The following is a 24,783-nucleotide window of genomic DNA, read 5'->3' as shown; positions in this document are numbered from 1 at the left end:
AGTTTAATCATTTATATTTTGTTTGTTTTGGATCATAAGATTTGGAAGTGTTTATAGTACAATTGAGAGTACTGATTATTTCCTTAGTATCTTAAACTTTGTTTGGTCGGATAAGCCAAAATTGTCCACCGGTGTCACATACTGTACGCTTAAATAACTCCATTTGTGACATAAATAAAGATTTGTGTTTAGTGTTGATACCAAGTGTGAGCCTCATGCTAAATCTAACATTTGGAAAAGTATCTTGATGTCGAAGAGAGAATTTGGAGTTGTCAACAAGGGACTTATCAGAAAAAAACTGAATATAAATTATATAATAACCGATGCCCATCATATATTTGGGCATAAAACTGAATATAAATTATATAATAACAACAACAATAACCCTAGCTAGTACATACATAGCTATATAGATTTTGGAATTTGATAAAATATATATTATATACTTTTATTTATATATAATAACTCTATGATATATATGTTGTGTGTGTATGAGATTGAGAGTGATGGTATATATATATTGTACAATAAATTGGCTTGTTCAAGGATGCCAAGTACTGTAAAGTATGAGAATGACAGCACATAGAGAAATTAAATAATAAATAATATATAATAATAGTAATAATATATACCTTATGAGAGTTGAATTAATGAGGAAGACTAATTTGTTTTATTCAATTTGGTGCATATTCTCGTTTTGTACATAACTTTTGAACCATGTATCCGCTTGTTGACTTCTTTACATGTAACTATACTATTTTGACGATTCCGGAGCTGCTCATGCACTTATCTTTACATTTCGGGACTATTTTTTTATCGGTTTTGCTTCTGCCCGTAATCAAAAGTCGGGCTTAGGGTCTGAATTTCGGAAAACCGACTTTGTTTTTGAGTCCGTGGCGACGTTTTACCATAGCCATGTAAATTTCGTTCAATTCCGATAACTTTCTTTTTTACGCTTATTTTGATTTGTACCGATTTCGTTTCCGATTTACTTGTACATGCATGGTTTGACTTCCATTTGACTTGTATAGATTGTTAGCTTATTAATAGTGTACTAATGTGCTTTAGTTTGTTTGATACAGGTTCAATGGCTTCAGATAGAGATGCTCCACCTGAAAACCCACCTGAAAACTTACAAGAAAACTCACAAGAAAGAGTTGCTTCGGATACAAATGCTCCACCTGATACTGAAGCAAAAGAGGTTGCACGAGGCATCACTATTATGAGGAGTATCATACGACATAGAGACCAAGGATTAGTATACCGATTGGAATGGAATTCTGATAAACAACCAATTGGTCCTAATTCTGCAAAGTTGACAAGTTATATTGGTACACTTGTCCGTATGCATATTCCGGTCTCCATAGCTACCTGGAAATCGAAAACGAAAAATTTAGAATTGGAGGAGAAAAAACAAGCGATTTGGGAAGAGCTTCAGGTATATATCATATATGGTTAATTGTTGTTATTATCTTGACGATAAATTGTTTAAATTATTTATACTAACACACTATGCGTACGTTTTTTTGCAGAGGACTTTTGAGATACCAGATGAACGTAAAAGCTACATACTTAGTTTGGCCGGCAAGAGATATAGAGGGTGGAAAAGTTTTTTGACAAACACCTATCTTAAGGATAAAGATGGAAAATTTCTTGAAGATGCACCGGGACGGCCAACAAAGTATGCGACCTTCATTGATGAAGCAGATTGGGCTGAGTTTGTAAAGCAAAGAGATGAAGCTTTTCAGAAAAAGAGTGCCACGAATAGGGAGAGAGCATCCAAACCCGCGTATCCATACAAAAAAGGGCGTTTGGGATATGCACGCTTAGAGGATAAAATTGTAAGTAAATAGAAATTCGATTTAATTAATTGTCTACATGTGCATGTTTTAATTGACGATTTTATCGTTTGTGTCAATGCATAGTTGGAGGAGAGTAAAAGTGAGGAAGCTTCACTTCCTGTACATGTGTTGTGGAAGGAAGCTCGTGTGGGCAAGAATCACGCTGTCGATCCCGATGTTCAGAGAGTTTATACTGAATGTGTAAGTATAATACTGTGTCTTTAATTAAATCAAATGTTTTTTAATATATAAATGACTTTTTATCTCCACTAATAATTATTTAAATGTAAATGAATTACAGGAGACCTTGTCGCAATCGGCATCCACCGGTGAGGAGAGCGTACTTAGTAGAGTACTAGATGCTCCCGAGTATCCCGGTCGGGTGAGGGGTAAGGGTCATGGTGTGACTCCAACCTCTTTTTACAAGAGTCCTAGGAGAAGAAATCCTTCAAATGAAGAAGTGTTGCAAAAGTTGGCGGAATTGCAAGCACAAGTCTCTGAATTGCAAAGAGATAAAGAAGTGTATATGAGAGAAAAGTGCAACACTTCATCGGTGAAAGAAACTAGTGATAAGGCTAGTATCAACTATCAAAGGAAATTTCCCGAGGTAATTATAATTTTTTTTCCTTTTAAATTGTTCTATTTTATTAATGATAATGACTTTATATTTACTTTTGGTTTAGGGCATTTCATCTTGCCAACTATACTTATCGGAACCGAATTATCGACTAGTTGGCAAGGGAAAAGTGCACAACACTTCGGGAGATTTACTTCACCACAGACCGCTCCCGGATGGACACCTGAAAGTATCGGTGGATGTTGTATTAGATCGTGATGCGATTCTACCGGTACCTGACATGGTCTCAGAGACGACATTGCTGCGAGATGCAATAGGATCGTTTGTTGCATGGCCCTCGGAGCTCATTACCATTAGTGATGAGGTAAATTGAAAACGATTATGAATCATTTAGTTTTCGAATGTCAATTCTAAACCGTTTATTAATTATGTTTTACATTTTATTTTTAGACTGCTCCTATAAAACCCGCAATTAAGGGTAAAGGGATTTTACAGGAGGAGGAGTCTGTTGCATCGCTAAAAGAGGTACATTTAAAGTGTTAATATATAATCTGAATCAAAATATGCATGATTTTATATTTTACCTAACTTATATGATTTTTAGGCATCCGCTCGGGAGTCACAACAAGTGACGCAGCAGGTTCGTAGTGTACCACCCAGTGGTCCTCCGAAGCAAGCGGCAAGAAAAGGCGGTGCTTTTGTGCCTCGATACCGGGCGACACTCGCAACAATGGTTGATATGTCCGATATGAAGGACGGTGCTTTACGGGAAATCGATATGGATGAAAGTGTCTTCGGTATTGAGTTCAAGTCACATATTACAATTGATGACTTGCAAGAGATTTTTAACCAAGATCAACTAGGCGTCAGTAATATGCATTCATACATCCGGTAATATTCACTCATCCGATATATTATTTAATTAGTCCCACAATATAATTTATTTACACTTTTCAATGAAAAGAATCTAATGTTTATTATGTTTTTATTTAAGGTTGTTGTATGACAGAGTGTTGCGCGGGACTGCATTGTCTAACAGATTCCGGTTCGTGTCTTCCGCCCATTGCAGCGGAATGGAAATTGTTTCGGATCCGGAATCTGTTAGACAGCGCTTAGTCGATAGATTCATGTCCACCGGCAATACAGAATGTCTGCATCTTTGGGCGTATAATACCCGACCAGTAGGGTTAGTTTCTCATTCTTTATTCATCTAATCTCTGTTTCTTTAGTGTATAGCAATATTTTCATATAACCTATTGTTTTAATTTATAGAGCACACTGGTTGCTGCTTGCTATCAACCCGATAAGGGAAGTCGTGTATTATCTGAATTCGGTAAAGGGTGAATGGACCAATTATCCGGCCATGAAGGAAATCGTTGATTTGTAAGTGGGATCGTTCTAAATATATATTCGTGTATATTTATATATTTACTTATTTGTGGGATTGATCTAAACATATGCTTTTATATATTTGTTAATTAGATCAATACAAGTATTCCGTAGTCAACGGGACGCACAGGTATCCCGGACTAAATCAAACAACATCACCTGGATCGAAGTGCAGGTACATTACTTTTCACAAATTTGCTTATAATATTTATGCTACTTGGTAAAACAAGACAACTTATATAGAATCTTATTTGTTTTTCTATGTAGTGTCCGCTACAGCGTAACAGTTCAGACTGCGGATACTTTGTATTGAGGTTTATGAAAGAAATCATTCAGGCGAATCAATTAGAGATTCCTCCCACGGTATAAAGTTATAACTTAAGATAATTTCATATAATTTATTACATTTACCTAAATATATTATTCATATTATGTTTTTGTTTTATAGTACCTTGACGAATTCCGTGCTGCTGGGTACTCGAAGCTAAAGTTAGAAGAAATCAAAGAGGAATTGTGTCAATTTTATATTAAGCTATTTTTCATGCAGATTTGAACTATAATATTGTTGATTTTGTAATGATGTATATATATAATTTTGTAATGATGTATATATATAATTTTGGATATTATAATGGTATATATTAGTATATATATTGTCTTACTGATGGCTGAAATAATATAGTCGAAAATATATTACAGGTCGAAAATATATTACAGGTCGAAAATATTACAGGTCGAAAACATTACAGGTCGACTGGGAGGATTAAATTATAGGCTGCACATAAAAATACCTCATTTAGCAACTACAGCGCTTCTAAAAAGCGCTCTTAAAGGTCCACATACTAGAGCGCTTCTTAGTAAAAGCGCTGGCAAAGACCAGTAAAAAAGCAAAAAAAATTAAAAAATTACGCAGCATACAAAAGCGCTTTTGGAAAAGCGCTCTGGTAGGCCCCCCTATGAGAGCGCTTTTTCTGGAAAAAGCGCTCTCATAGGGGGGCCTACCAGAGCGCTTTTCCAAAAGCGCTTTTGTATGCTGCGTAATTTTTTAATTTTTTTTGCTTTTTTACTGGTCTTTGCCAGCGCTTTTACTAAGAAGCGCTCTTAAAGGGGGGTCTACCAGAGCGCTTTTTCCAGGAAAGCGCTCTTATAGGGGGTCCTACAAGAGCGCTTTTTCCAGGAAAGCGCTCTTAAAGGGGGGGTCTACCAGAGCGCTTTTAAAAGCGCTTTCGTAGCCTACGCCAGCGCTGGCTTTGGCAGCGCTTTAAAGCGCTGTTAAAGGCCAAAAAAAGCGCTGTGAAAGCCCTTGTACGGCGTAGTGGAGTTTTTTATATGTGTTATATGTGAGTTTACGTTTGTATAACCTTTTTCTCTTTTCAATATTATTAAAGGGGGATAAGTTGTGCAAGAACAAAGAACAAAGTCTTTTATGTGCTAAAGGGAAGGTGCACATATTCAGGAGGAGTTGTGATAAAGACAACAAATACTTTGTGAGTTTTTCCATCATAAAAAATGGGGAGTATGTGAGTGCACTATCCTTTTAGATATTTTGAATGATGTCAAAACTAGGACCTAGCATTTGTGTACATTGGACCTATTGTCGTGGCTAAAATATCATAGATTAAGCTATTGATTAACTTAACTCACAAATAAAGCAAGAGTCGCCACCGATCTTTATTGTTTCCAAAGGAATGGGAAAATAGCGAATAAAACCCAAAGAAGTTTTAAAATAAAACTAATAAAACAAAGAGAAAAGGGTGTGGGAGTTGGTTATGTAAGGGGAGGGTATTAGCACCCCTCACATCTGTGGTACTCCACATGAACCTTTTTGAAATCAATTTTAAAACAAAAGAGTTGTGTACAAAAGAGGAATAAGATGAGAAAATAACATTTTTATGGTTTTTTAATTATGCTCGGCAAGACGTTGCATCTTATGCTTACATACCTCCTTTGTGCAAAGGAGAAATTAAAGCATTTGTAGTTCTGCTCATAAACAAACATAATGGTTTGTTTTAAAATGAAGAGACACTTTGTCATCTTAGAGGAGAAAACTCAACCATCAGTCATGAACATGAGAACAGATGGATATTTACATCACAAGTGAAACAAAGGCTCCAACTTGGATAGAAATCAACAAGTATGCCACTAGCTCTTTCAAGTTGAAAAGAATCAACAACATATCAATCAATATCATGAAGATATGAGAATTACATCTCAACTATGACAATTACTCATGCCTAATCTTTTGAAAATATTCTGAAATGAAAAGCCAAATGGCAAAAGGTTTTAAATGAAAATCATGATCACTTGATAAAAGTTAAGGTTTATTGCAAAAAGTTTAAGTTTGAAAACAAAGAAGGTTTTGAAAAGGAGGGAGAAGATTTTGAAAATTTAAGAAGATGGACATGAGATGAAGAGACTATCCTAAAGCATCTGGTAAAAGCTATGGACAAAGAACAATCTAACCAACAAAGAAGCCAACATTTGACATGGAGTCAACATAAGCACTCCTTTCCTTTGGATTAAGAAGATTGTGTGATTTTTATTCAAGCGTATTCGCTGAAAATATATTTATTGTTTTTCTCATCTTACGTATTCGTTCTATCGGTTAACACGGATATGGTCTTTTCGATAACGGTCTAGGATAGACGATTATCGATCCGGGATTGTTTCCATGCGCCATAGTTAAATATTTTTCAAAAAAAAATTAATAAGAAATTTTCATTTGCAATCTATTAATCCCCTCTAGTTCGTAGCCTATCGTCTAACAATATAGACTGGAGAACTTTCTTCCATGGGCATACAAATTACATAGAATCGCATCATACATATAATTGGCAGGCTCTCTCATGAAGGTTGTCTCATTTTTATCTTTCTCATGCATGAGAATCTGGTTCTAGTCACAACATGCAACTATAAATGATAATATTTTGTACCCTAGAAAATTGACATCTAACTTATTGATATTGAGAAAGGGATATGAACCTTTTGGACATGCTTTGTAAAATTCAGTGTATTTAATGCACATGCACGACTTTCTAGATACTTTGTTGAACAACTCTACGTTGGACAACCATTCTATATACTTGAGCTTTGAAATAAAATTTTCCTAGAGTCCATTGACGTTGCTCTTGGTTGCTTTGATCTTCTCTAATGAATGACATCATCTTCTTTGGGCGACATACCAAATGGAGGGATCAATGTTTAAATGGTGGCAGGAAAAGTTGGGATGAATGTCAATTATTTTTCAAGGGAAAACCACAAACATGTCAATATTTTCTTTGAGAAATTTGACCAGATCCTCCTTCACAAAACTTGGAAGGTTACCTCCAATCTTTACTATTCGTGTTGGATTATCGTCAAGCTAAATTCACGAAATTGAGAAGATTAGCCTCGATAGGGAGATGTCTCTTTGAGTTGTGTTCATCCTCAAACGTGGTATCCTATAAAGGTGCGCCGAAGTCTGAGATAATTACATATATGGGTGTTGTTTGAAGAACTAACCTCTTTTACATTCTCCCTTTATTGGGTGGCAGATGCATCTAGGTTTCTATGCATTGATTTCTTTTACTATTCATGTTGGATTATCGTCAAGCTAAATGGATATGAACTATCCGTCACAAAATTGGGGAGATTAGCCTCGATAGGGAGATGTATCTTTGAGTTATGTTCATCCTCAAACATGGTATCATATAAAGGTGCTTCGAAGTCTGCGATGATGACATATATGGGGTGTTGTTTGAAGAACTGACCTCTTTTATATTCTCCCTTTATTGGATGGTATATGCATCTAGGTTTCTATGCATGAATTTCTGGCATCGACACAATCCTTCAAGGCCCGCACATATAATAAATGGTTCACCAGGAACGTTACAACATCTTATCTTCAGGTGGATAGTAGAAGCAACAACATCGAGGGTTGCTGCAAAATTTCTCCTAAAGATGAAACTATAAAGACTCTTTCAAGGAACTACCATGAATTGAATATCCATCGTCCTAACATCTCTACCTTCTCTAAAAGTCATCATAACCTCAATGAAGCCCTCCTAAAAGGTATCTGACTCGTTGAAGGCAAGCAAATCAATGTATATGTAGGGTGATAATTTATCCTTCTTTTGGGGTAACTTCTTGAAAAGTTTAACATGCATAATATCATATGAGCTTCCTTCATTAATAAGGATCCTTGACACATCAAAGCTGGCCATGGTGGCCGTCACTAAGGGTAAGGTCTCATTTGAAAGCCTCATATATTCTTACTATCCTTAAATCCAAAAATAGGCCGCTCCGGCTTCTCGTTTGACGATGATTCTCCCATCTTATCTACTTCCATCAACTCTATAATCTTTCTCTTTAGAGTTCCTTCGGAGAGTGTCTTTCTACACATGAACCATCGAGTGATATAAGTAATGAAATGATAGCCTCTAGAGACAAATACTTTGAACAATCATTTTACCTTCTTGTCTTTCTCCTTTTTTCACCATTATCTTTTCCTTTTTTGGGGCCCACAGTGACCACAATTGTTTTCATCGGTGGCATATCACCCGAGGGGGGGATGAGGAAAGATATTTTTTTTTGTTTCTTCTGCCGGTGAAACCTCTGAATATGGTGTTAACCACAGAGGCTGAGTCTTTATTAGCTATTTTTAAAGGAAGGTGGTGAAAATGGTGATGATGAAAGTGTGGCCCATGTTAGTTTTACTATGCCCCATGACGGGGCCATTGTACTTGTCAAAAAGTACAAAATGTATGGCACCCCTATTATGGTAGGAGTGTCAGAGGTCTTAATAATTTTCTGTGTGTTAGGCTTTGCTCACAGTGGTGAGAGACCCTACTTGATGATGTTTACGGCGATGAGAAAGCAAACTCACGTGAGGTGAGAAACTTTGTAGCTTTAGGGAGTATATCATATGTATTTCGATCGATCTCTTCTCGTGCTAGGGAAGGGATATTTATATAGGCTCTTGGGCCTAGAGTTAGGGTTTCCTTGAAAACGATAACTGCCTACTTAGCCAGTGGTGGATTGTTGAATTTTGATTTTCTAAAAAGACACGACGATTTCTCATAACTGGTGTGTAAGGAGCGCTTATGGCGAGATTGTCCTTAATTGCTGACAATAGGAGTCACCTCTTATTGGGATTGTAACCCCCACCCTTAATAGATCATTTACAAATATATCACTAGAAACCATTTTTAATATTTACATATATAGAGAAGTAAAGAATTTGGGAATTTCTTATTCCATCCTGTTTACCGTGAAAATTGGTAAACAAGCGCTAGTCCTCCAAAAAATACTAAACTTTTGGTTACTCACAGAATCGATTAGATTAATCCTAGGACCTGTGTTTTATGTTTGATATATTTCGTTTATGATGAAGAACACTTCGACAGAAACTATAAACATAGTTTGTTTGATTTACATGAATCCTTAAAGTAACATAATGACTTGTAAAAAGAGTAAAATAAAGTAAAAGCAATTGTAAAATAAATTGCAATAATGTAAATGATACGAACTTTAAAGATTCTGGAAAAGTTAGTTATATAAAACTGTAAAAAGAATGAAAATGGTGTATCTATACATACATTCTCAAAATGACTCGTTTCTCACACACACATACTTTGAATGAATTTAATGAGACTTTGTACAAAACAAACACCCGAGTCTACACATTAAGATCCATATATAAACTAATTCGATACAACCGTTTCTAACGGTCTTTCAACCAGAGCACGCTACGTTGCGTTATTCATGTTTCTCCCTCGTCCTGAAGCTCCACGTGTCTTTAAGGTACAACAGATCAGGACAAATAAAAATTATGCTTTCGCTCCAACTTAACCTCTCCGTCGAAGTAACCTCCTTTGCCGAACTAAATATTTAACTTAGAAAATATTTCTAAGTCCATGTCTACCATCTTTCCTTACAAAGGCGACTTCGACGAATACCGAAGAGACATGTTAAACTGTGTCGAAGGCTTACGACTTTCTCAACCTCTTTTCATTAGTAACAACGTGGCGTCGATTTTACCAGCTAACACACCCCATGCTTTTCTAGCGCGCCATGCAAAATTCCAAAAATGCCCTTGAAAACCGGAAATATATTTCCGGTTTGCACCATGTTAGCCATGAATTACTTTGGAAGAGTTGTGTAGTAACGTGAAATATAACTACGAGTTAGAACCGTAAATATATTTTTGGTTTGTGGACTAACTAAAAGGTGCGCTGCCTCTTCCCCTCTCATTACAATATCACTTTCAAAATCAACCACAAAAACACAAAACTTTCTCTATCACATTTTCACCAAATCACCCACATTTGCAACCAAGTTGTTAGAAATCACCAAGCATCAATCTCTCAAGCATCCAACCACATGAAATATAACTACAATTTAGAACCATAAATATATTTTCGGTTTATGAACTAACTAAAAGGCGCGTTGCCTCTTCCCCTCCCATTACAGTATCACTTTCAAAATCAACCACAAAAAACACAAAACTCTCTCAATCTCATTTTCACCAAATCAACCACATTTGCTATCAAGTTGTTAGAAATCATAAAGCATCAGTCTCTGAAGCATCCAACCACAATCAATCAAGGACAATCAACCACAATCAATCAAGTAAGTTGTTTTTGAACTTTTTAGAGTTTATATAAAATCCGCTCAAATGTGTGATTTAGGTTAGAAATCGGGATTTTGTAGCTTGTTATCAATATTAGGAATCATTATAAAGGTGTTGGCAATGTCATTTTCATGATCAATGCGTTTTCTGTAAGCTCATTTGGGGGACAGGGAAGCCATTAAAGTACTTCTGTAATTGCAGCAGGAACCAGAAATGCATTTTTGGTTTTAGCAAGAACAAAACCGCAAGTGCATTTCTAGTTTTTGTCTATATCTGTTTTCAACTTTGTTTTGAACACTGGTCCTTAAGTTAACATTTTTTCGTACTTCTACAAGAGCAATGAGTGAGAGAGCATCTCGATTGAGTACGAAAGAGTTGCACAACATGCTTCTGTGCAGAGAGAAAGGAGTCAGGCAACCCAGCCTCCTCCTGCCTCTAGGCAGGCCGTACCATATGCACCTCCTACAATTTCAGCCTCAAGTGTTCTTGCTTCTACTCCTACTACATCGTCCTCCCGCAGCAGGCAGGATTCTCCAATTCATCTGTCTTCGCCCCCGTCCTCCCATAGACGCACTTCTCCACTGAGTGTATTTGAGGCGGGGGAGACGTCCGGTTCTCAAGCGACACCAGAGGCCCAACCATAACCTGCATCACAACCTCAGTCCCAAACGACACCTAGGGCGGCTCCTCAGTCATCCCAAGCACCTAATCCGGCTAATGAGGCGGCACCTGAGCCTGCACCTGCACAGGCTGCACCTGCGGCGCCTTAGGCTTTTGGAGGAGGACCACCTGATTTATCCATTCTTCCTATTTATCCTAATCATGTTGCTAGATGTACCTGGGACGGACATGTATGTATTTTGAATTTTGATTTCTATTACATTTGTGATGAATTTTATTAAGAATTTTGAATTTTGGTTTGTTGATTAAATCCGTCAAAATATTTATGCAAGAATGTGATACGCTCAAGGTCATTAACCATGGGCAGGAGATAAGTAGACTCGTACCCCCTGTTGAACCATGGTTTGATGAGCTTTTACAACTTACATGATTAAAAGAATTGGCCCATTATGGATACAACATGGGTCAATTGGGGTATGATTAACGCTTTCGTTGAGAGGTGGCACCATGAGACGTCGTCGTTTCATCTACCACATGGTGAGATGACGATTACCCTCGACGATGTCGCATGTCTGCTGCATCTTCCGATTAGAGGGACATTCTTGGATCATGAGAAGTTAGGAGTTACCCCTCAAAGTGCTCTTAGAGAGATTGATAAAACCCGTGGTTGCCACGCCAGGTATAGTTATTTGGGTCAGGTGTTCACGGATTAGATAAGACGTGCAGGAGAGGCTCATGGTGATCCGGAGCAGGTTACCATTCACAGGAGGTTTGCTATGAGAGCATATCTTTTGTATCTTGTTGGCACACAAATGTTTGTGGACACTAGTGTCACTTACACCGATATCATGTACCTGCGATATTTTGATGATTTTGAGACGATCCACTGGTGGAACTTGGGGGCTGCTTGCCTGAATTACTTAAATACGAAGTTAGATGAAGGAATTAAGTGGAATACTAAGCAGATGACCAGCAGCATGTCACTCATGACAGTATAACTTCTTTGTCTTTGTGGCCTTTATTAATTATTTTGATTCCAGAACTAACTATTTAATTTCCCTATTTCAGAGATGGATCCTACAACACTTCCTCCGCATTTTGGGTCAGTCACTTGCTACTGGTTATACTGAAGATAAGTCGCATGCATGCACATAAGACCCGCTCTAAGGGAACCAAACGATAGAGCCGTTCCAATCAAACAAAATTACGTACTACGATGTTACCTTTTATATTTTTTAATTAATTTATACTAAAGTTAGGGTACCTATCACGAGTACCTAAGGACAATGTTTTAAAAACCAGTCCGGCCCGGCCGGTCGGACCGGTTGAACCGGGAACCGGCCAGGTAACCGGTCTGGTTCAATAGCTGGATCGAGAATGTCATTGAACCGGTGTGAACTGGTCAAAACCGGTGTAAACCGCTAAAACCGGGAAAATCGACGGTTTTTGTGAACCGGTGGTTTAAATGCATTTTTTAATTTTTTTTAATTTTTTTTTTATTTTAAAAAATTAAAACAATGTCATTTTGACTATTTTAATTAAAAATTAAAATAAAAAAAATGATTGTAGATACAGTTGATTTTGTTACCGATGATTTTGATATTAAAAAAGAAGATCCCAATATTGAAACAATTTTTCTTTTATTGAAATTAAATTTAGTAGACAATAGAATTAATTTGTTATAAATTATTCAATTAAATTATGTTGTGATTAAACTTTTGTTTATATTTTATAATTAATGTACTATTTGATTGTGTGTGATACCTGTGTAAAATTTGAATTTAAATTATGAATTTGTGAACTTTTTTATAATATAATGTTTTCAAAAAATTTAATACCTATATAATTTTTGTAGGGACTGAATCATCCGGTTCGACAGATTTTATATCTATATAATTTTATTATAACGACCGGTCTATTCAACCGAGTTATCCGGTTTAACCCGGTTTAGTCATGCGGTTCGACCAGTGACCCCTGTGGTTCGACTAATAAACCAATGACCTAATACCCTCACCAATTTGATGTCCGGTCCAATTTTTAAAACACTGCCCTAAGGATTTGCCGTTTAAATATGTGCAACAAGTAAAAGAAAAATTGAATTTGTTCGTTGAATAAAAATCATTCCTAGAAGTACAAAATAGTCAAAGAGTAAAAATCTTCGCAAAATCAAAATCTGAAACCCTGCGAGCATTTTCCTTTCCAGAAACACGGCGTTCACGCAGCCTTTTCACCAATTACCTTCCTCAACCTAAACCTACCAGTTCCACATAACAATATTTTCATTTTCCCTCTATTTTCATTACAATTCACAATAGTACTTCAATCCAATCATCAACATCATCATCTTCATCAACGTAACAACAACGAAACTACGAATTGGCGATGCAATTTTGTTCCTTTTTCTGAACAATAGCTGAACAATCAAATGGCGCATTCTTTCGGTCAAGCCGAAATTAATTGGGACAAGTATTTTTCTTCATTTCTTCTTCTTGATTATTCAGTTAATTTTTCATTGTTTTTTGTTAATTTCTGGATTTATTTTTGCTTGATTATGTTTTTTTTTTTTTTTGTGTTTGATGTATTTTAAGATATCGATTATTCGGTTGAAAATTGGTTCAATATATTTATATGCATGATTTTAGGGTTTATGGTTCTGGGAATTAACAAAAGGATAAGTTGTTGATAGGTGGAAAAACAGGAAAAAAGATTATGAATTTGTCGATTAAATAGGCAGTATCATGATAGGAATTTTTCTGAAAAAAGTTGTGATTGTGTGATTTCATTCTTCTTGAATTTATGTATGTTGTTCTAACCTATGAAGTGTCCGTGTCAGTTTTGGACACGGACACTAACACGGACACACATTTTTTCGGACGTGCCGGTGCTAGAGAGGTTCTAACTTGTTCTTAGATGAAACTTTAACCGATATGTATCTTAGGGATATTGTGACTTTTTTATTTGGTAGAGGAAAAATTGATTTTAGATACGTAGTATTGGTTTTGAGACGTTTCCTTGTTTTGGAATACAATAGATTTTGCCTTTAGAATTGATTCTATCTTGAGGCTAGACTTTGGAGCTTTTTTTCCCAACAATTGATTTTTAGCTAGGAGTTTATTGTTCACCCACCCCACTTGTACTATAATGTACTTAAACATAATCACTTTACATTCAATTCACTATTCAATTCAATTTTCGACAGAATCAATATCTGTTTAGATCAGTGTTGTTGATGGCGGATGGCGGTCCATGGCAGAGAGCTAAAATACCGCCATACCTGCTGCTTTCCGGCCCCGTTATAGCAGGTTATGGTGGAAAAACTTGCAATATCGGCCAATATTTACCATCACGACGAGATCAGTGTTGTTGATGGCGGATGGCGGTCCATGGCAGAGAGCTAAAATACCGTCATACCTGCTGCTTTGCGGCACCGTCATAGCAGGTTATGGCGGAAAAACTTGCAATATCGGCCAATATTTACCATTGCGACGAGCCGTGGCGGATATTTGATAAACTGGTTTAGATTCAGTTTAGAAAACCAAATCACGGAGGAAAACCACGTCCCAATGCAATAAAACTTGAAAATAATGAACTAACTAGTTAGATCTTTTGAGTTGATGTGGTTTTTCAACACAATTTTGATCCAATTGATGGGCCATCCAAACATCCAATTCATTTTGAGTTTATGGTATTATGATTAATTCTGCATCTACAAGCTCTATGTCCTAATTAAGTTCTCTCAATTATGCAGGCTAGATAAGACTAAGTTCTATGTGGTAGGAGCTGGACTCTTTACCGGTGTTACAGTAGCACTTTATCCGGTTTCAGTTGTGAAAACTAGGCTGCAGGTTGCAACTAAGGGGGCTGTAGAGAAAAATGCCTTTTCTGTTGCAAAAGGATTACTTAAAACAGATGGAATTCCTGGTCTGTATAAAGGATTTGGTACGGTTATCACTGGTGCAATACCGGCCAGAATCATATTCATGTCGGTTCTAGAGACCACAAAGGTGTATGCCTTCAAAATGGTGAAACCATTTGGACTATCTGAAACTACTCAGGCTGCCTTAGCAAATGGATTTGCAGGCATGACATCATCACTTTTTGCTCAATCTGTGTTTGTACCAATTGATGTGGTACGAAAATCTAATTCATGTTTATATGGATACTGTGGTACATTCAGTGCTTCTGCCCTGGATATTAACCTAGTTCTTCAGTTAGCTTATCAATCTTTGATGTTTATTTTTCACTATTGCAAGTATTGGAATTTGTCCATGTAGCCGATCCCATTTAGTGGGATAAGACTTGGTTGTTGTTTGTTTGTTTGTTTGCAAGTGTTGGAGTTTGCTTGCTGATATTCTCAAATCCAATTAAGTGTTTATTGTATTGTACTCAGTTTTGTTTATGTATTCGAAAGTGATAATTAAAAGTTTATTTTAAACACTATGCTGCGCTCCTAGTCCTTTTGTTTTGCCACCATTTGATGGATGATGCTTTCATTTTATAAAATTAGGACTCGGAATGTTCTGAACATATTGAAAATGCAATGTTGGGTTTTTTTAATGCTTAAATATCAGAATATAAGAAAATTTTACATGGGAAGAAGGATGGATAGTGAGGTTATGCAGGGGTGTGTGCTGTCTCCAGATATACCGTGCATTCAATTGTAGTATGATCTTGGATTTTGCATACAGAAATTTTTTCTGTTGAATTGTGCTATAAATGCCTTACGTCTTTGTGGCGATGTTCAACCGACCCTTCATTTGAAGGGTGTCAATTGACACATATGTCAGATTCATAGATCAATAGGAATTTATAGTTATATTTTTTTTTCCTGATATTTTGCTCTCATTTATTTTCTTGTTGATAAAATTTCTTCTCTCACAAAACATGGCTAATTCTTATATCTAATTCTCATTGGATGGTATTCAGGTTAGCCAAAAATTGATGGTGCAAGGATACTCAGGCCATGCCCAATATAGTGGGGGTCTGGATGTTGCTCGTAAGATTATAAGGTCTAATGGCATTAAGGGATTGTATCGAGGGTTTGGCCTTTCTGTTGTTACTTATGCACCTTCTAGCGCAGTTTGGTGGGCAAGTTATGGTTCAAGCCAACGGTTCATTTGGAGGTAACTTGTAAGGCCTAGTAATGCTTGTATTTTATATCTTAATATTTGATTATGTTGATTTTTTGCATTACCTTTTCCCACGAGCTCTCTAGGATAGCTTATGAAAACAATTTATGGCTTATATTGTATAAAAACAATTTGATTTGATTTTATCTTTTGTTATAGAAATAGCTTATATACATAAGCACTTGTGTGATAAACACTTATGATCTAAGTGCTTAATTGAACTTTTTACCCAAACAAGGCCTTTATTTGTTTCAACCAATGCTTCTATTTATAACTATGTTTAATGTTTGATGCCAGCCAGACCTTGCAAACTGACCTCTCTCTCTCTCCCACCAAAAGAGGTTGAAAAGTTTGATGTAACTTTCCATGATTGTGGCATTACCTTGGTGTTGAATTCCTTTAAATATAAAGATTTTAAGTAGAGATTCTTAAAAATGAAACCTTAAAATTTTCCTTTTAAAATTGGACTGGAAATATTTGTCTGTTATGCCATGATTAGTATGAGTGTGTTGATAACATTCACGTGTCATCAATCAAGCAAGTCTTTAATAAATTACTGGTATCTTCTAAACATGGTTACGTAAGTTAACCATGTTGTGCACATAAGTTTCAAACAGCTCATAGGTCTTCTATAAAAGTTAGATTATGAAAATCTGTTATGTTCAAATGATAGTGCAAAGTTGCAAAAGCATTGGCATAGTGAAGTGGTTAAATCTGGTAAAATGTTCTTGGTGTTAGATATTAGATCTGTCAGATTAGTGTATAGAATTCACTCTGTCAAGACTGAATTACACATTGAAATATGTGTTTCTGTAACCATATCTGCGTGCATGGAGTTGAATGCATTAATTCAGGGAAGCTAGAATTTCTTCTTGGGCGAGAGATCTTAGAAAAGGATAAGTCAATTTTACATTAAACTGGTAAAGGAATTTTTACACATATTTTAACGGGAAATTTTATAAATAATAGGGTAATCGGTAATGAATAGTTTATATACGTGCTTGCCATTATTATGCCAGCTTTATAATATTCAAGACAACTATCTACTGTTTACATTGACAGATTTTTGGACCAAGGTGCCAAACATGATGAAGGCACTCCCAGTGTGCTGAAGATTGTATCAGTTCAGGCTGCGGGAGGGATTATTGCCGGTGCAACTGCTTCCTGCATAACAACGCCATTTGATACTATCAAGACACGGTTACAGGTTTGTACAACCTCGTTTTCTTGTTAGTTCATTATCCTCAGTGATTGTTGTTGTGCATGCTATTTCTTGATTTTGGTTTTACAATTTTTCAAGCAACTTCATTTTAACAGTTACCCGTGCCTTTTAAGGGAATGCTTAGAAAGAAGAAAGTTTGCTTCTTACTAAGCTGCTTCTATTTTCTTGAAAAATTGATTTTAATAAGAAAGTTTGCTCTTAAGATATTGGAGCAATACTTGGACTCCATGACGGTAGTGGGCATGACCTAATCTTGTAATTCTTTTAACTGCCAAGTTCCTATAAATTATAGGCAGAAAAGTCTTTTAATATTGTTAGAATTTAGAAATTATAATATACAACCATTGAAGTGTTTTCTCCTTAGAGCTTAAGCTTTTGGTATTCCTGTTTCATCATGACATAGTATCAGTTTGATCCATGCCTCTCCCATTTTTCTAATTAAAATTATAGTCAAGTTTCAGCTCATGTTTGGTGAAGTTTAAGCTTTCAGGAGACATAGTTCACAACAACTATTCTTATCTATTTTTCATTTATCTTGTGTTCTATATTTTTCTAGTCCCCAATCTTAGAGCTTTTTTATATTTCAAAACTCACGGCAAGTAGCTATGTGCTTAGCTTGCAGATCTTTTATGGACATAATCTGGTAAATTATATGAAATCATCCCATCACTTGAATCCAACTTCTTTATTCTCCTTTTGCTTTAGGTGTCAGGTTTGTGTTGACTAATGTAATTTCTGATTTTCTATTCATTACTACTCACACACGGGCTGCATGGAGCCTGGTATTCCCCTCTCTTTTTGCACATCTCCTTTCATGAGTCTTCTCTCTTAACTTCAGTGTTTTAGAGGCGTTATAGCATTGCGGAATTTGATCAAATAACGATTTTTCCGCAATCTGCTATACAGTAGAAAATGTTGTCAAATAGCTGCTATAGTTGCGCTATAGCATTGTGGCAAAGCAGAACTTGAACAAACTACTATTTTTTGCGATTGACAAAACTAGTTTCCTTTCGGTTCATGTTCGTTCTATCATTCTAAATGGAGATGACATATGAGAGTGTCTAGCGAGATTTTGTGGAAAGCCCTAAAGAGGTAAGGGGTTAGGATTGTCTATATTTAAGCTATCAATGATATGTATGAGGGGGATATTAAGTAGTATGAAGACACAAGGTGTAGCTACAGAAAGATTTTCCCATACCAATAGGATTACACCAAGAGTTGACCCTCAAGTTCTTATCTTTATACTATAGTTTTGGATGTACTTACCCAACACATTCAAGAGGCCAGAGTGAAATACATGTATTTTGCAGATGATATGGCTTTACGGGGAGAGTCAAGAGTTGAGGGAGAAATTAAATGGGAGGTTAGAGACAAGTCTTAGAAGCCTATGGTGAATCATCTAGAGGCAGAGGAAGATTTAGAAAAGCTATAGAGAAACTATCAATAATGATTTATAGATCAACGAGTTGGATATAAACATGATATATAATAAATTATCTTGGCGTTGTTTGATCCACGTAGGCGAATTCATTTAGTAGGATAAAGCTTAGTTGTTGTTGTTGTTGTTGTTGTTGTTGTTGTTTTTGTATACATACATTGTTGGTTCATTGAACAATAGTGGTGATGTTAGATTGTGACATCATTCTCAAGAATAAAGGTAAGAAATGACTGAAAATAACATTTCACAAACATTGCGTGGCTGTGTTTCACTTGGCTTTTGATATTTTGTATCCTGATTGCTGTTGATTAATTTTGTCTAACTGAATAGTTCTTCACTCTAGGTGATGGGACATGAAAATAAAAGCTCTATAAAAAAAGTTACTAAAGATTTAATCAAACAAGATGGTTGGAAAGGCCTATATAGAGGGTTTGGTCCAAGATTTTTTAGCATGTCAGCGTGGGGCACGTCAATGATATTGACTTACGAATATCTGAGTAAGATCTCTCTTTCCTTTGTAGATTATGTACTCCTTTTGTGTATCTGCACTTGTGTTTCTGTTTATGCTATTTGTTTGCGCTTTGACATTTATTTGAGAACAACATGGGTAAAATTGTACCAAAGCCGTATGGAGTGTGTTTGGATGAGACAATTTAAAATTCCTATTTGAATTATCATATAAAACTACATTACCTCCTGATTAGTCTTCCATTCAAACGCACTCTTAGGTTGGTTGTATAAGCTCGTTGAATGCTGACACGTCCTGCCACAAAATGTTTAGTACTGTGACCCAATCCATGTCAACAAACTATTTTCAATGTCCCATTAAATGTATTCATCTCATTTTTCTTTTTACTTTACAGTTTTATTATATTTGGGGAAAATTGCATTCACCTTACGACAGTATGATGCTTATATGCTACTCACCTTACGTTTTATTTTTATAGAATTGAGTTAGACCCAATTTAAATTTTACAATGATATCAGAGTTTTACTATATATTGGATGAGATATAGACTAAAAATGTGTATACTTGAGTCATTCCTCACCACGTGTCTATAAGTTAGAGACATCTCTCAATTTACATGTCAATTCTGAGTGTTGAGTTAGTTTTATGTAGCACTAACACTTCTGGTGTCCGGCGATACCGGCAGATGTGGTTACGTTTAGTTATAGCATTATCTCAAATTACTATCTATGTCAACGTCTCCGTGTCAGTATTGTATGCGATGTTTATGTGATGTTAGTGCTTTATAGGTCCCAACTCAAATTTTAAGAAAACAATAAATATGTAAACTTTGGATGCTAATGTATCATGTTACCCTTTTCTGTGTTTATATCCATGTTAATATCTTTGTAATCTTATAAGATTATTTTTTTCTTTGCTCAGAACGATTATGCGCAATAGAAGAATAGATTCAATTGTCCTGCAAGTTCGTCTTCCATTGATTAAGCCAATATTTGGATGGTAATGTTGTTGTAGAAGTTCACAGTAACTTTAACCCTACACCGGCAACACAGGAGTTGTTTTTCGTCATTTTTTCCGTCTCGACTTTAGGGTTAAACATTAAGCAGCAAAGCTCTACTTCCAGATTTTTCTGAAAATAATTGCTGAATATACTAGGAAATTATAGTTCCATTCTTTATGATTAAATTGGATTTGCTGTAACATTTTTTTTAGCTTTTCGGTGGATTATATTCATATGTATCACGAAAGGGAAAGAATTAGATTGCAATTGTGAAGAATAAATTTGAAACTAAGAAATCTTATTTGTTCCATATACAAATAGGAGAAGTTATTGCCAGATGTTTTTGTTTATATAGTGTGAACTATTTGTTATTTCTGAAATGGTAATAATTTAAATTTATTAAATTGTTTTTGTTTAGCTTTTTGTTTAAATTTATTTCTGAAATTTATTACTCTAACACAATTCCTAATACAAGTCACTTTAGGAGTTATATTTATGCTCCCAAATTTCTTTATGCATGCTTTCTGTTGTTAGAGGATTGAAGAGCATCTCTATTATTAAAATTACAATTGATACGTACCCCTTTTTTAGTGGGCCATAATAGCACACATTACTAAATCATACCCCTTCAGTTTTTTTTAGTATTGTTCAATGATTACACACTTTATGAAAATTTCAAAATGTCCTTCCTATACTTCATATTTTAATCTTCGGACACGTCCATTCTTCAAATTACTAAATGATTAAGGCACTCCATTTTTCTCACAATTGGTTCGAATTTCACTATTCGGATTTATTATTTGACAGTGTTTTCACTCTTTAACAGAAAGAGATGAAATTTGACTCTTTTTTTTTAATAAACTTGAATTATAAATTATTTATAAATTAATTTCACAACAAATCATACATATTTGTCATTCAATAATAAGATAAAAATAGAAGAACGATTGTTACATAAATGTCTATGTCAAATATATTTGTCATTCAATAATAAGATAAAAATAGAAGAACGATTGTTACATAAATGTCGATGTCAAATATAAAATTTGACTATGTTATAATCAATCAAAGTACAAATTATAATAGAAAAAAAAGTTAAAATATACAAAATAAAATTCTACTCCTGAGTATATATGATTCCTTTATTCACCCTTTACTGCCGGTATTGCAACACATGAGTATATATGATTCCTCTATTCCTCCTCTGCCGTCGGTATTGCAATGCATGTTGTGCCTATTGTAAGATGACACGTAGAGTGACCATCTGAAAAGTGCCTTCCACAAACTCGTCCCTATTTATGAATCTCTCCTAATAGTCACAATGCAGTGACATGCAAGTAACACATCAATGACTTAGTCCGCCCTTACCCGCCCCTTCTCTAAGATCTCTTAAGGAGCTGATCTCGATTGATCTCCCTCTACATCTGGTGTCATGAAAAGATGTGACACTATAAAATCATTGGGTGTAGCCATATATGGTACTCCATGGACGAGGAGTTGACACACGTACATCATATAGCACCAAAAGATCAAAGTATGCTACAAATATATAATCTTCCATGTGGAGGATAGTGGCAGGAGCAGCAAGTCTCTAAGTATACCCTGGATATGTCTAAATTGATACAGTACTCACTCAGGTGAGAGTACATAAATCGAGATTTACAGACTAACCATCCAAAGTACAATGCCATCACCTCTAAGGGTCGTGTCTCACAGTGATCGCCGTATGACATTCAGTTAATATCATTTGCCATGATCCTGTTAAGAGATACTTAGAACGGCTCAGTCTCCTAGTTCCCTCCGAGTGGGATGATTGAGCACGCACGCGGTAAAGCCTCATAGTAGTCATCCACATATGCCTAGCTGGTGAGACGTGGAAAATACTAGTGCATTCATGCTTGAAAATGGTTCAGATGAAATATTAGTAACAAAACAGTGTAACAGGTATTATGACATTAATATCAGTAAAGGTGAAAAAAAAATCATAAATAAACAGTTGTTTCCAATCAACTACCTTAATGAAAATATATAAAAAGGTAGTTGTTTCCGGTCAACTACCTTAATGAAAATATCAATTAAACTATCTTAATGAAAATATATATTTTTATAAAGATAGTTTGATTATTTTTGTAATTACTTGAAAGGAAGAGCTTATTAATTTTTTTTAATAAAAAAGATTAGATATATAAAAAGAAGAGCTTATCAATTAAATTGGGTTATAAATATAGTTTCCATAACGATTTAAATGTGATTTATTCATGTTGAATCCTATTAGAGACTGTTAAGAGTCCCACATCGGATAATATATGGCCTGAACATGTCCTTATAAGTGGGGACAATCCTCACCCTACAAGCCGGTTTTGTAGGGATGAGTTAGATCCAACCACACTTCTTAACATGGTATCAGAGCCTCGTTTAAGATTCGGTGGGCCACCTACTATGGTTTCCGCTATCGGGCCACCCACCATTTATTTCCACGCTCCAGTTGTCGAGTCCTGGGCGTGAGGGGGTGTGTTAAGAGTCCCACATCGGACAATATATGGCCTGAACATGTCCTTATAAGTGGGGACAATCCTCACCCTACAAGCCGGTTTTGTAGGGATGAGTTAGGTCCAACCACACTTCTTAACATGGTATCAGAGCCTCGTTTAAGATTCGGTGGGCCACCTACTATGGTTTCCGCTATCGGGCCACCCACCATTTATTTCCACGCTCCAGTTGTCGAGTCCTGGGCGTGAGGGGGTGTGTTAAGAGTCCCACATCGGACAATATATGGCCTAAACATGTCCTTATAAGTGGGGACAATCCTCACCCTACAAGCCGATTTTGTAGGGATGAGTTAGGTCCAACCACACTTCTTAACAGACACACGGGGTGGATTCTACCCTAGAAAAGATAATTGAAAATGAAGCTTTTTCAATAAATGAAAATGCAATTATTTCCCCATTGAAGGAGTAGTCCCAATCTTTTACTTTAAATGGTGACAATAATTTTGGTGTCCCAGGGGGTGTGTTAAGAGTCCCACATCGGACAATATATGGCCTGAACATGTCCTTATAAGTGGGGACAATCCTCATCCTACAAGCCGGTTTAATAAGAATAAGTTAAGTCCAACCACACTTCTTAACAGACACACGGGGTGGATTCTACCCTAGAAAAGATAATTGAAAATGAACTTTTTCAATAAATGAAAATGCAATTATTGCCCCATTGAAGGAGTAGTCCCAATCTTTTACTTTAAATGGTGACAATAATTTTGGTGTCCCAAAAGTACTTCTAAATTAAATAGGGTTATCCTATGGTAATAATTGATATGTAGTACAAATGCTTACACGTCCTATTTGTTAGAGTTGGTGAAATAGTTATGTCGTATTCCTTTTTAGAGACGAGTTTCATTACCCTACAAAAAATAGTTGAGTATGTTTTCTCAGTTCTTTTGGCTTAGAAATATGCAATTTATCATGTCATTAAAAAAAAGCACTTATCAGTAAAAAAAAAGGTAAGCACTTTTATTTATCGAAATATATTTATGTAATTATAAATTCACACATAGCATATCATTAAGAAAATAATAGTTTCCAATGCTCTAGTTCCCCATGCTTGCAGCTTGACAAGAAGAACTTCATTAGTTGGTTGCATTAGAAAAGGGCAATCCATCGAGATGAACATGTTTTCTTTTTTTGTTTACTCACTTGCTTTCAAAAGAATATTAGAAGTATAACTTTATTTATTAATTCTTTATATATATATATATATATATATATATATATATATATATATATATATATATATTATTATTATTATTAAAGATTATAGTAATATTTGGGCGGATCCAAGAAGTAAGCTTTCTTGTAGTGATAACGGTAATCCTAAAATGCATAAAGTGTATAAACAAATGACTAATATTTATTGGTTTGTAGATCTTCCTCAACCAGTACTCATAATGCCTGAAACACTTTTTAGATGAGAATTGGAAATAATATGGTTGTGTACGGTATATTGAGGATCATAGCTTTTATATAGGGTGATGGTCAATTAGGATTTCCATTATTCCGAAATGGGTCATCCTGATATGCATTCATATTTGAGGTCATATCTAATTAATTAATTTTTAAATAAAATTTAATTAGCTTTTTAACTTTATTGGATCACTTAATTATTTAATTATTTAGGTCACTTAATTTGATAAAATAACTAAGAGTCTGTTTGGTAAGGCCATAAAAAGAGCTTTTAGCTTTTAGCTTTTAGCTTTTCAGCTCATATAAATAAAAAAGTTCTGTTTGGTAACTGTTTTTAGCTTTTAGTTTTTAGCTTTTTTACTAGCTTTTGTCTTTTTTTTGAAAAGCTATTTGAAGTAGCTTTTGAGCTTGTAGCTTTTAGCTTGTGACTTTTTCTTCCATTTATACCCATATTATTTTAACAAAAATCTATTTTTACCCTTCGATATATATTATGAATCAATGTTTAATGTTTTTTTTAATCTTTAA

General features: G+C 35.4%; 1 protein-coding gene across 1 annotated transcript; it reads left to right on the top strand.

Moving 5' to 3' along the window:
• The first annotated feature begins 13,142 nt into the window (after positions 1-13,142).
• LOC131608915 (uncharacterized) lies at positions 13,143-20,632 on the top strand. The gene is made up of 6 exons (XM_058880509.1): positions 13,143-13,504; positions 14,787-15,168; positions 15,965-16,161; positions 17,230-17,374; positions 19,171-19,324; positions 20,218-20,632. The coding sequence occupies exons 1-6, from the start codon at positions 13,464-13,466 to the stop codon at positions 20,241-20,243; spliced, it is 945 nt and encodes a 314-aa protein (XP_058736492.1). The 5' UTR covers positions 13,143-13,463; the 3' UTR covers positions 20,244-20,632.
• The last annotated feature ends 4,151 nt before the right edge of the window (positions 20,633-24,783 follow it).

The sequence above is a fragment of the Vicia villosa genome, linkage group LG6 (assembly GCF_029867415.1).
Source record: "Vicia villosa cultivar HV-30 ecotype Madison, WI linkage group LG6, Vvil1.0, whole genome shotgun sequence".
NCBI lineage: Eukaryota > Viridiplantae > Streptophyta > Magnoliopsida > Fabales > Fabaceae > Vicia > Vicia villosa.
Note: the sequence above shows the minus strand (reverse complement) of the source record. Positions and strands in the feature narration are given on the sequence as shown.